Here is a 13914-nt window from a genome sequence, read left to right on the forward strand (position 1 = left end):
AGGATAAGCTACTGTATGTGAAATTTATACATGACTAAACTTGCAATCTTGGTGTAAGTAGTGTGGCTAATAATTTCTGATATGATTACAAGCTAGTTAATAAATCTTTCAGACAGCTATAAATGAGAATACAATTCATTCAGCATTGAAGTCCTTCAGTATTGACAACTATATGAACTTTAGGCAATTGTAAGGACAGTATTTTTGACTGAATTGTGTTTATTAGTATATGAATTAACTATTATATTCTAGAGATGCTAAGTAGACAATATGCTAACTCGCAATTTTTTTATTTATAAATATTATTGCCATTAAGTTGTGCTGTTCTGTATTTCCATATATTGATCAATATTCTGATTTAATCACTGATGTTTTTGTTTTGACAGACAGGTATTAAGCTTTTCACCAAGCTTTTGAATGAGGAAAGCCAGCTCCTCAGTTGCTTGAGACTTGTCTTCCAGAAGTTCATATCGAAGGCTTGAGATATCCTGTTTGATTTCTTTAAGTTCACCTGGAAAATATGGGTGTAATGTTAGTGAGGACACCAAGGAGAAAACTGTAAAACAAATATTGATTTGAAGAACTAAGACGTGGAAAAGAACAGTAGAAAATATACACAGTGCAATGTAGTCAGAAATAGTAGATACAAATTGAAACTGAAGTTATCCTGTTACAGGCAAATTCAATACTATTCACCCTGTTGCCAAAGATGGATTCATTAACTTTCATTTATTTCTGTATTCCTTACTTTTACCTCTTCACATTGCCTACTCCCATGTGTTAAATTCTTGTTTTACTTTTTAGCTCATTTATGGAAAGTAGACTTTATCAAGGTTTTATTTATTGTATATTTTTGGTTTGGGAGTTTATTTGCAGGCCAGGGAATGATTTAGTCTGGAATCACATAAAAGTAAATGAGATCAGATTGACATTTTTATGAAATATGGGCAACACTGATAAAGGCAACATTTATTGTCCATCTCTAAATGCCCTTTGAGGAGATGTAGTGAACCACCCTTGAACACAGTGATGCTTTGGGTGAATGTATCCATAGTACAGTATTGGGATACATAATGCCCTACAAGACACCTATAAATGTGAAATACCCTTAGAGAGTAAGACCATATATTTTGGGTATATACCTCAAGAATGGTTGAAAAGAGATAAATATTTAATGAATGTACTGTTGGTGGCTGGTAAAAAGACTCTTACCAGGAAATGGTTATCACAGGAGAGCCTAACTTTAAATGTATGGATGGAAATTACAATGGACACTTACAAAATGGAGAAGATAACAGCATCTGTTAATCGTAAGTTGGAACAGTTTTATTCATACTGGAAAAAATGGTTTAACTACATTACACCTCATAGGCCTGATTTTATTCTCACAAGTCAATGAATATGTTGTAAAAAAATCACTCCCTACTCTGTACATAGTTTTCTTCTTTTGATTGTTCTTTCTTTCCTCTCCTTTCTATAAATGTATACCTCAGATAAGTATTATGTGGAGATTTGTGACAAATATGATTATATGATATATATGTACAGTGTCTGAAATACATCTTGTGGAAATGTTTGTTTGATGATGAAATTCAAGAAAAAATAAATTACAAAAAAAAAGAAATATTTCCCACTCAGGATGGTGTGTGATTAGTACTGTAAATTTGATGGACTACTAATACTGGGTTTATATTAATTTGGGGTGTCACAGGGTGTTAGCACAACACCTTACAGTATCAGCAACCTAGGTACCTGCCTGTAAGGAGTTTGCACATTCTCCCTGTGACTGTGTGGGTTTCCTCCAGGTGCTCCAATTTCCTCCCACAGTCTAAAGACATACTGGTTGGTAGGCTTGTAAATTGTTCTTTGATAGGCTTGGATTAAATTGGGCTATTGCTGGCCGGCATGGTTCGAAGGGCCTGACAGGTCTATTTCGTGCTCTATCTTAATCAATCAATCAATAAATAAATATTATTTAATTATCTAATTTTAATTCCCTATTTGCCATAGTGAGACCTGACCTCATGCCTCTTAACGATTAATTCTTGGTTTTAACTACTTTGCTGCTCTGTATTCTCTGCAAACATCTTGACTGGGGTTCATTCATTTGTCACTGATATATGTTCGGAATCCCAGGGAATCAATGCAGATAGCCTAATGGGCACTAAAATACCAACAAATGATACTCATTGCTTCCTGGAACGGTGACAGTTTTAGATCTGTCCTGTTACTTTTCAATTTTCATTGCTTCCTGGAACGGTGACAGTTTTAGATCTGTCCTGTTACTTTTCAATTTTCTGACTAATTTGTCTTGTTCCAGTTTGTCAAAAGACTTACTAAAATCCACTTGGAAGATCTCTTTGATCTTTTTATCACCTCTTCAAAAAGTTCAATTGTTAGTCAGACAACAATATTGTCAGTCAGACAACGTGTTAATGGTTTCCATTAACAGACTCTATCCTGACTATCCTCGGTTGAACACCACCTTTTTAAATGAAGATTTTCCATACAAGTGTATGCAAATGCCTGCAAAGAATCAATCCATCCCCTTCTTTACTGATATGCAACAATCTATTCCATAGCCAGAAAGGATTGGTAAATGATGTGCAGAATTTCCATGATCTCCTTCCTTGTCTTTCTGAACAGCCAGAAATATTTATTTCATTCTAGCATGTATTTACAAAGATTTTAAACAACTTAATATTTCCTTACCAAATGCAACATTTCCTTGTCCTGTTTCTCATCTACCATGTTTATATCACCACCATTTTACTCACTGAAGTCTGCGTACATATCTTTTGTGTCTATGCATATTAGGCTCAGCTGTTGGACTCCGGCCATATTATTTGCCAAGGGAAATCTCGCATGCAATTGTGGTTGTTGTGTACATCCCTCCCTCTGTCAACCCGACATCAGCGTGTAACATCATTTACACCGTCATAGCCAGACTACAAACCCAGCACCTGACTGCCCTCATTACCATCTCGGGTGACTTCAACCAGGTTACCATGGCTAGAACACTGCCAAACTTCACGCAGTATGTGAGCTGTACAACCAGAGGGGAGAGGACTCTGGATTTGATGTACGCTAACGTTAAGGATGCATACAGCTCCTCTCCCCTCCCCCCACTGAGAAGGTCAGATCACAACATGGTGCATCTAAAACCCTGCTACGTGTCTCTGGTGGAGAGTAAACCTGCAACCTCGAGGACAGTGAGAAAATGGTCGGAGGAGACTTATGAGGCACTCCAGGGTTGTTTTAAGGTGACAGACTGGCAGGCACTCTGTTAGCCACATGGAGAGGAATGTTCCGACAAGAACATTTTATTTGCTATTCAAATAACAAGCCATGGGTAACAAAGGACATTAAGGACATCCTGAACGCTAAAAAGAGGGTGTTTAGAGATGGAAATAGGGAGGAACTGAGGGCAATACAGAGGGACCTGAAAGCCAGGATCAGGGAGGCTAAAGACAGGTACAGGAGGAAGCTTGAATGGAAACTCCAGCAGAACAACATGAGAGAGGTCTGGAGGGGGATGAGGACCATCACTGGGTTCCGGCAAACTAGCAACAGAGGAGCGGAAGGCAGTGTGGACAGGGCCAATGAACTTAACCTGTTCTTTAACAGATTTGACATTGTGGCCCCTGCCCATCCCCCATATGAGTCATCGGTTGTCGGCCCCCAACCAACACATATTCCACTCTCCCCTCCTACCCCTCCTCACAGTCCCCCACCCTGCTCTCATGACTATACCCCTTCCCCACATGAAACCACCATGGTGGGCTTCACAGCTGAACAGGTGAGAAGACAGCTGAAACGTCTCAACCGAAGCAAGGCTGCAGGACTGGATAGTGTCAGTACCGGGTGCTCAAAGCTTGTGCCCTTCAGCTATGTGGAGTACTTCGCCATGTCTTCAACCTGAGCCTGAGGCTCCGGAGGGTTCCTGTGCTGTGGAAGACGTCCTGCCTCGTCCCTGTGTGAAGACGCCGCGCCCCAGCGGCCTCAATGACTACAGACCGGTGGCATTGACCTCCCACATCATGATGACCCTGGAGAGACTTGTTCTGGAGCTGCTCTGGCCTATGGTCAGGCCACACTTAGGTTCCCCCCAGTTTGCCTACCAGCCCCGACTAGGAGTTGAGGATGCCATCGTCTACCTGCTGAACCGTGTCTACGCCCACCTGGACAAGCCAGCGAGCACTGTGAGGGTCGTGTTTTTTGACTTCTCCAGTGGGTTCAACACCATCCGCCCTGCTCTGCTGGGGGAGAAGCTGACAGTGATTCAGGTGGATGCTTTCCTGTTGTCATGGATTCTTGATTACCTGACTGGCAGACCACAGTACGTGTGCTTGCAACACTGCGTGTCCGACAGAGTGATCAGCAGCACTGAGGCTCCACAGGGGACTGTGTTGTCTCCCTTTCTCTTCACCATTTACACCTCAGACTTCAACTACTGCACAGAGTCTTGTCATCTTCAGAAGTTTTCCGATGACCCTGCCATAGTTGGATGCATCAGCAAGGGAGATGAGGCTGAGTACAGGGTTACGGTAGGAAACTTTGTCACATGGTGTGAGCAGAATTATCTGCAGCATAATGTGAAAAAGACTACGGAGCTGGTGGTAGACCTGAGGAGAGCTAAGGTACCGGTGACCCCTTTATCCATCCAGGGGGTCAGTATGGACATGGAGGATTACAAATACCTGGGGTATGAATTGACAATAAACTGGACTGGTTAAAGAACACTGAGGCTGTCTACAAGAAGGGTCAGAGCCATCTCTCTTTCCTGAGGAGACTGAGGTCCTTTAACATCTGCCGGACGATGCTGAGGATGTTCTACGAGTCCGTGGTGGCCAGTGCTATCATGTTTGCTGTTGTGTGCTGGGGCAGCAGGCTGAGGGTAGCAGACACCAACAGAATCAACAAACTCATTCGTAAGGCCAGTGATGTTGTGGGGATGGAACTGGACTCTCTGACGGTGGTGTCTGAAAAGAGGATGCTGTCCAAGTTGCATGCCATCTTGGACAATGTCTCCCATCCACTACATAATGTACTGGTTGGGCACAGGAGTACATTCAGCCAGAGACTCATTCCACCAAGATGCAGCACTGACCGTCACAGGAAGTCATTCCTGCCTGTGGCCATCAAACTTTACAACTCCTCCCTTGGAGGGTCAGACACCCTGAGACAATAGGCTGGTCCTGGACTTATTTCCTGGCATAATTTACACATTGCTATTTAACTATTTATGGTTTTATTACTATTTATTATTTATGGTGCAACTGTAACAAAAACCAATTTCTCCCGGGATCAATAAAGTATGACTATGACTATAATTATCCTTAACTACTCTGTTACATTTTTTTTGTTGCATTTGACTTTCCTTGATTTAACTTATCAATAATTTCTTTGTGCTTTCTCTTTTCATCTCTACTTTCAGTTTAATATCTTCACTGAAGTTTTTATTTTTTTTTCTGAGTTTTTGACAGCATCAGTTAACATAGAAACATAGAAAACCTTACCCCCTCATTTACTACCCCGGAATGTATTATCTCTTAGATGCTGAGAAAGCCTTTGACAGAATTGAATGGCCTTATTTATTTAATATTCTTGAGAAATTTAATTTTAATTTGACATTTATATCTTGGATTAAATTGTTATATTACTCCCCGGTAGCCTCGGTTTGTACAAATAATTATAGATCTTTTTTTTGTCTTTTTCGTGGCACCAGGCAAGGTTGCCCTCTTAGTCCTTTACTATTCAATATTGCTCTTGAACCTTTAGCAATTGCTATTCGTGACTCGCCAAATATTGTTGGTATTACCCGTGGAAACGAAATACATAAATTATCATTATATGCAGATGATTTGTTGTTATACATCTCTAACCCGGAGAAGTCAATTCCTGCTATTTTAGATCTGTTAGCTCAATTTAGTAACTTCTCTGGTTACAAATTGAATCTTAATAAGAGTGAATTATTCCCTTTAAACAAGCATGTACCTACTTATGGACGTTTACCATTTAAATTGGTTACTGATTCATTTATATATTTAAGGATAACAATTACGAAAAAATATAAAGATTTATTTAAAGCTAATTTTTTACCTTTAATTGATCAGATTAAACTTTTATTTACCAAATGGTCGCTAATCTCTTTGTCTTTGATTGGTCCGATTAATGCTATTAAGATGATCATTTTGCCCAAATTTTTGTATATATTCCAATCGGTTCCAATTTTCATCCCAAAATCTTTTTTTGATAACGTAGATTCAAAAATTTCCTCATATATTTGGCAGAATAAAAATCCTAGGTTAGGTAAAAGGTATCTACAGAAATCTAAAAAGGAGGGGGGGCTCGCCCTCCCGAATTTTAGATTTTATTACTGGGCAATTAATATTCGATATTTAAAATTTTGGTTACGAGATTTGGACGTATCTTTAATCCCTCATTGGGTAAATCTTGAGTCTAATTCATTACAAGGGCTTTCCTTGGGTTCGGTTTTAGGAACTTCACTTCCTTTTACTTCTTTTAAATTATATAAACAAATGAATAACCCAATAGTTAAACATACTTTACGTATATGGTTTCAATTCCGAAGATTTTTTGGGTTTAATCAATTTATTCTAGCAAGTCCCATTATATCAAATTTTCTTTTTCAACCTTCCACGATGGATCAAGCTTACTTTGATTGGAAAACCAAAGGTATAATATCTTTTTGCGATTTATTTTTGGATAATTGTTTTATGTCTTTTGATCAACTCTCTAATAAATATAATTTACCCAGATCTCACTTTTTTAGATATTTACAGAATAGAAACTTTTTAATTACTGTTTCCCCTAATTTTCCACACCCATATCCAATGGACATTTTGGAAAAAATCTTAGATTTAAATCTCTCTCAGAAAAGTGTAGTAGCAATTATATGTAATATAATTATGAATTTATGTCCTGATGCTTCTAATAAAATTAAAGCTGACTGGGAAAGAGAACTTGAGATTAATATACTGACTGAAAAATGGGAAAAAATTCTTCAGTTGGTGAATTCATCCTCTGTATGTGCTAAGCATAGGTTGATACAGTTTAAAGTAGTGCACAGGGCTCATACGTCCAAAGATAAACTATCTCGTTATTACTCTTATATTAATCCAATATGTGACAGATGTCATTCCGAGATAGCTTCTTTAACCCACATGTTTTGGTCATGTCCCTTGTTGGAGAAATATTGGAAAGATACTTTTGATATTATTTCAACGGTCCTAAACATAGACTTACAACCTCATCCAATTACCGCTATCTTTGGACTACCAATGATAGACTTAAATAATTTAACCTCTTCATCATGAAGGATGATTGCATTTCTTACTTTAATGGCTAGAAGGTCCATTTTGCTGAATTGGAAAGAGATTAACCCTCCTAAGGTATTTCATTGGTTTTCACAAACTATGGTGTGTTTGAATTTGGAGAAAATTAGAAGTGCAGTTTATGACCCTTCCATTAAGTTTGAAAAAACCTGGAGGCCATTCATTCAGTATTTTCACTTGATGTAACTTGATCATTTCCAAACTTGTTTTATCTCTCTGTACTTTTGTTGGAGGAGAATGGAGTCGTCGACACTAAGGTTTTCTTCTTTTCCATTTTTAAGTTGTTAGTTTTGCCCAAGTCTTTTAGTTTAGTTGATTAATTCTGTTTTTCTTTGGGGATGGGGTTTGTTTTTTTTTTCTTTTTCATGATTTTTTTTTCCAGTTTTTTTTTGATTTGTATTATCCGTTGTCAGTTCTACATGATTAGGAGCTTTGTTAACTTACACTATTTGATTTTACAATTACTTTTCCTAAGTGTAACAATATTTCTCCTACTATTTGTATTATTGCTATGTTTTGTTTCTATACTTCGAAATTAATAAAAAGATTGAAAAAGAAAGAAAAGAAAAAGAAAACCTACAGCACTATACAGGCCCTTCAGCCCACAAAGCTGTGCCGAACATGTCCTTACATGAGAAATTACCTAGGGTTACCTATAGCACTCTATTTTTCTGAGCTCCATATACCTGCTCAGGAGTCTCTTAAAAGACCCTATCGTATCCGCCTCCACCACCATTGCTGGCAGCCCATTCCACGCACTCACTACTCTCTGCGTAAAAAACTTACCCCTGACATCTCCTCTGTACCCACTTCCAAGCACCTTAAAACTGTGCCCTCTTGTGCTAGCCATTTCAGCCCTGGGAAAAAAAGCCTCTGACTATCCACACGATCAATGCCTCTCATCATCTTATACACCTCTATCAAGTCACCTCTCATCCTCTGTCGCTCCAAGGAAAAAAAGGCCGAGCTCACACAACCTATTCTCATAAGGCATGCTCCCCAATCCAGGCAACATCCTCGCAAATCTCCTCTGCACCTTTTCTATGGTTTCCACATCGTTGCTGTAGTGAGGCGACCAGAACTGAGCACAGTACTCCAAGTAGGGTCTGACCAGGGTCCTATATAGCTGCAACATTATCTCTTGGTAAAGTTCTCTGTAACTTCAACAAAGGCCTTATTTCATGCCATTACTTCATTATCGCCTCCCTGAATGTCTTCCACTGAGCTCATAGAATGAGAATATTTAAAACAAGTCATAAAAGAGTAACACACACAAAATATGCTGGAGGAACTCAGCAGGTCAGGCAGCATCCATGGAAATGAATAAACAGTTAAGTTTTGGGCTGAGACCTTCTTCAGGTCTCGGTAAGGACAAGAGGAACTCTATCACCGTTAAGGCGGTGGGGAGATGGGGTGAGAAGTGTACGGGAAATGGAGGAGATGCGGGTGGAGGCAGCCTCAATAGTGGAGGGAGGGAAACCCCATTCTTTGAGGACATAATCTCTGATGTCCTGGAATGGAAAGTTGTGTCCTGGGAACCGATGCAGTGGATATGAAGCAACTGAGAAAAGGGAATAGTGTTTTTACAGGAGATAGGGTGGGAAGAGGCATAATCAAGATAACCATGGGAATCAGAAGGTTTATAAAAGAAGCCAGTTGACAGTTTGACTCCAGAGATGGAAACAGAGAGATCAAGAAAGAGGAGGAAGGTGTCAGAAATGGACCAAGTGAATTTCAGGGCAGGTTGGAAGTTAGAGGGAAAGTTAATGAAATTGATGAGCTCAGCATGGGTGCATGAAGCAGCACCAATGCAGTTGTCAGTGTGGCAGAGGAAGAGTTGGGGAGAATTACCAGGAAAGGCTTTGAACATGGACTGTTCTGCATCGCCAATGAAGAGGCAGGCATAGCTGGGGCCCACGTGGATGCCCATGGCTACCCCTCAAGTTTGGAGAAACTGGGAGGAGCCAAAGAAAAAAATTGTTGAGTAACTTGCTTAAAGAATCTTTTTAATTTCTTAACTTGTGACATTTGGAAGTCATTATGTAGGTCAACAGGTAATATTAAGTGTAAATGTCTCAAAATACAAGAGACTGAAAAAAAGGAGTCATAATCTAGAATCTGAATATTCAATCATAATATTGGATTCTGATACACTTGTTCCAAGACTGCTTTTATCTTAAACCAAAGAGTGGGCTTTGGTTCAGTGACAGTGCTTGTGTCTCTGAGTTAAAAGGTTACAAATCAATCCCTACTCTACAGTCTTCAGCTTGTAAACTAAACGGACACTTGGTTGGCAGGACATAAACAAGAGCTGCATCATTCCACCGCTGACTTTGGAATATTTATCTCACAGTCAATCCAGTCCCTCTGTGTACATAATAAAGAACTTCATTTCCCAGTGTGCAGTGTGGGTGGTTCACCCGGAACTGAAATGACTTGGTCAATGGGACACAGGCAGACAGACACGTGCCCTTGGTGGGCCGAAGGCCCAGAGTAAAATAAGGTCCAGCTGAAGCCATTCTATAAATCTGTAAAATAAAATAGTTCTGGTGTTTTTTACCCATGCAAGTTTGTCCTTGTTAAAGAACAAATGTAACACCTTCCATCACAGTTTAATTCATTACTTGTTTCATTCTGTGGAATTTGCTGTGCATATATCAGGTGGTGCATTTCTTCTGGTTACAGCACCTCAAAAATAGTCATCGAGCATGAAGTGCTTTAAGATGTCTTGAGGTTTTTAGACACGAGAGGAAAGAAATGTGTGATGGCACCTGACAGTGTGGCTGGGGAATGGGGTTGCCCATTAATTTTGACACAGGCAATAATCTAACTCTATGCTATTCACATGATTGCATTTACACCCAGCATTAATAAGCTGGTTGCAAGCCTTATTAGGCAGAAAATATTATGCACTGCTATCATCATGTATAGTTAGTATGCACAAACTAAAGCCAGGCTGTATCTTCGGAATGTACTGTACATTGTGATTGCAGGAAGAAGTTATAAATGGAAAAAATGAGAAAGCTGGACTTAAGATTTTCCAAAGCTGCACTGCCCTTGAATGGAGAGCAGACGTACAGTGGTCCTGCAGACTCTGTGGGTAAACTCAGTAAGCATTTCAAAGTCATTCCCCTATCCACAATCCCCATTCAATATAAAACAACGATTGCAGGATCGGTCCAATACAAATCCACACTGAAAACTCTCTAACCTTTCCATCACCCTATTAACAACAGTAATTTCCCAGCCAGAGATGTTAGGTTAACTGGACTGTAATTCACTGAGTCCCTTTTCATCTTTCTTTTAATAAAATGTGACAAAAACAATTTTTCAATCTAAAGGAATATTTCCCATGATGGCTAATCCTCCTTGTTCTCATGAACTGCTTTTGATCTCTCAATCAAACTTGTCATTGCCTTGGCACTTTATTGTCTGCTTGCATTTTCTCTGCATTTTGTTCATTTTTCTCTGCATCTGCTTATATTTCTCTGTCATTGCTTTTCCCTTTGTACCCTCTTGATGTACTTGTGTTTTGAAATTATCTGTATGGATGGCAAGCAGATACACAAGACAATAATAAACCAATTACTTCCATGGAATATTTAGTCCTGCCTTCAAAAAGAGTGCATAATTCACGGTGAACCAAAATTCCTGTCCCACTGTGAAGGACCCAGTACCAGCCCTGAATTTTTCAAATAGACAATAAGCTATTGTTAAGCATTGTTAATAATAAAAAAATGTTAAGTATTTATTTATGCAAGCGTTAGCTTTTCTTTTGGAACCCTGCTATCTGACAATGTTACCAAGATTGAAAGTCTTTAAGAATGGTTAGGTCTGTCCTCAGAAAGTATTTGTGAGAGGACAAACTCATTAACAAGATTTAGAAAACCGATAAATCTGTCCTCCACTTTTGTTGTGCTAATTGAACATTCCTGTATCAGAGAATTCATGGTCTTAGAGCAGACAGATGGATGAATGGGCACAATCATTTAGCTATATGAGGATAAAGAGCCGCTACTTGGACTGTTGAGCTCTAAATGATAAGCTGGTGTCAGACCTACTCTACAGACCAGTTGACATTACACTGTGCCCAATCTGCTTAATACTATTTGCTGTTGGTTGCCCATGGTTTAATGTCCTGCCAAGTAAATTGTCAGTTATATTTCATATCATAAATGTGTGAATGTTCAATTAATTTGGAATTGAATAGCACACAAAGCTCTTAAAATACATATGTTACACAAAATAATCTTTTTATGGTAAATGGTTCAAACATAAAGGTGTTTATTCCTCATACACGTCACTTTTGCCTCTTGGATAAAACCCATAAATTAGTAGCACAGTCTTTATATTGCCTTTTTGTTAGCTCCAATTCTGTGTGACCTATGCTGATGAACCAGATGGCTGACTTGCATAATGATTCTTGTTCCCAGTAGGGAAAACTGAAAGCCAGCACACAATGAATTTATGTTTCTAATTGCTAGATACATATCATAATTCACGAGCATTTAGCAACCAATGCCCTTGAATGACAAAGTCTACAAAAAGTAGTGGATACAGCACAGTCCCATCACAGGTAAAGCCCTCCCCATCATTGAGCTCACTTACAAGGTGTGCTGTTGCACAAAATCAACATTTACCAGCAAGGGTCCCCACCAACAAGCCCATGCTCTCTTCTCACTGCTGGCATCAGGAAGGACCCCACCAACAAGCCCATGCTCTCTTCTCACTGCTGGCATCAGGAAGGAGGAGCAGGAGCCCATTCTGCACCTTTGAGACTTCAGTTCCCACCGTAAAAATGCCAGGTCATACAGGCGATTCAAAACTCAACTCCGTTAGGGAAGGTTCAGTCTATTGTTGGCAGTGATCGTTAACCAGAAAGAGTGTTATTAATAAAGTATTTAGTTGTTTTCTTTGTTTCATTTGCCACCGGCGAGCAGTTGCTGAGCTTCACTAGTGCCATCTTGAACTGCACTTATTGTGGTTCTTTGTATTTACAGTGAATGCCCACAAGAAAATGAATTTTAGGGTTGTATATGGTCAGTCCCAGGCTGCCGGTGGAATCTGCAGGGGCTCGAAAAGCTGGTGGAGTGGGCTCGGATGCGTTTCAAACCAGCCAGATCAAAATCTGTGGTGCTGAGGCATCAGGAGATGTATGTGCACAGTGACAGATATATACTTTGATAATAAATTTACTTTGGACTTTGATCAGCCATTTCTAAGCTTTGATCTACACCATCCTGAAGAACAATGGCATGATGTGCATGAGAACACCACCTCTGGAAATTTGCCAACATCCCTTCATCATTACCAAGTCACAATCCTGGACTGTCAATTTAGAGCACTGCAGAAGCAATTTTACAGCAAAGCTGGCAGCAATTCCAGAAAGCAGTTTACTGACAATTTGGCAATCAGTGAAGAGTAACAGACACTGTCCTGCTAGTGATGTCTATCTCCCTTTATTGAATGAATTAGAAAATGCTTACAAGTACCTGCCTTCTAATCTAAGTTTTGTAATTTCATCTTTAATCCATAATACTGCCTGCATTAACAGATTAAGATATTTTGCTTTTAATTTATTTCAGTGATGTAAACAGAAATAAAGTTCACTGCCAAAATATAAATAGTGTTTTAATGTTTAAATATCAGAAAGCTCCTTTCAATGCCTTTGACCATTACTGCATTAACTTTCTCTTGTGTAAGCAATATCACCTCATATCTCAAAAAGGTTACATTTTCAAATCACCTGCTCCAGTTTCAACTGAGCCTTAAAAAAAGCTGGGAAAACACCCAGCATTGAGAATTACAGACACATTCCCGCACATCTGCAATGATGCTGAGCTTTGGAGGAAATTAAATTCCTACGATGCAGGGGTCACTACATCTATCTACACACTTTAATAACATACACCAACTGCTGGCTTCAGGTTGTTGTATCACACTGTTATTGCCTGAACACCAATAGGTTCATCTGTTTTTGCAGAAATTACTTCGTGTGTTAATAATAAAACTCTTGAACCAAAGCAAGATTTAATTGTGCTACTCTGATTCCAGTGATGTAAATTTAAATCCGGTTTGCATGTAACACAAGCATTAATAAAGAGCATTTGGATAGACATTTCCTCAAAGGTGCTTTGGTAATGATGCTATGATTTTATGGTACTGCAATTATAATTTGAATGAATTAATGTAGATTTATAAAGAGAGAAACAGAAAGCAGCTATCTATTTACATAAGGTTGTCCTCTATGTGATAAAACAGAGTCTAAACTGAGGAAGGTTGAGCAGATTGACATGAAAGACTAGATAGGTAAGAGCAAACATTAAGTTAAAAAATAACATAAAAGCAAAAAAACAACACATCTACTTGTCACTGAGAATAGCATAAAATGGTGGCAAGCAGAATACACACTCCCAAAGAGAGTAAGGAACTTAGAATGTTGAACGTAGAACAACACAGCACAGGAATGGGCCCTTCAGCCCACAATGCTTTGCCAAACCAATTAAATTAGTAATAAAATGGCCAACAAAACTAATTTCTTCTGCCAAGTCAGTGT

The 13914-nt window shown here is 39.1% G+C and overlaps 1 protein-coding gene across 1 annotated transcript in view; it reads right to left on the reverse strand.

Annotated features, from left to right (window-relative positions):
- Positions 1-315: 315 nt before the first annotated feature.
- Positions 316-13914, reverse strand: part of LOC140196031 (short transient receptor potential channel 3-like) — a 140583-nt gene continuing 126984 nt past the window's right edge. Inside the window, exon 13 of the mRNA XM_072254730.1 lies at positions 316-511. Within this exon, the coding sequence (XP_072110831.1) occupies positions 363-511 (149 nt within the window). The 3' untranslated portion in view covers positions 316-362. The remainder of the gene's footprint in view (positions 512-13914) is intronic.

This window comes from Mobula birostris, chromosome 4 (assembly GCF_030028105.1).
Source record: "Mobula birostris isolate sMobBir1 chromosome 4, sMobBir1.hap1, whole genome shotgun sequence".
Taxonomy (NCBI): Eukaryota; Metazoa; Chordata; class Chondrichthyes; order Myliobatiformes; family Myliobatidae; genus Mobula; species Mobula birostris.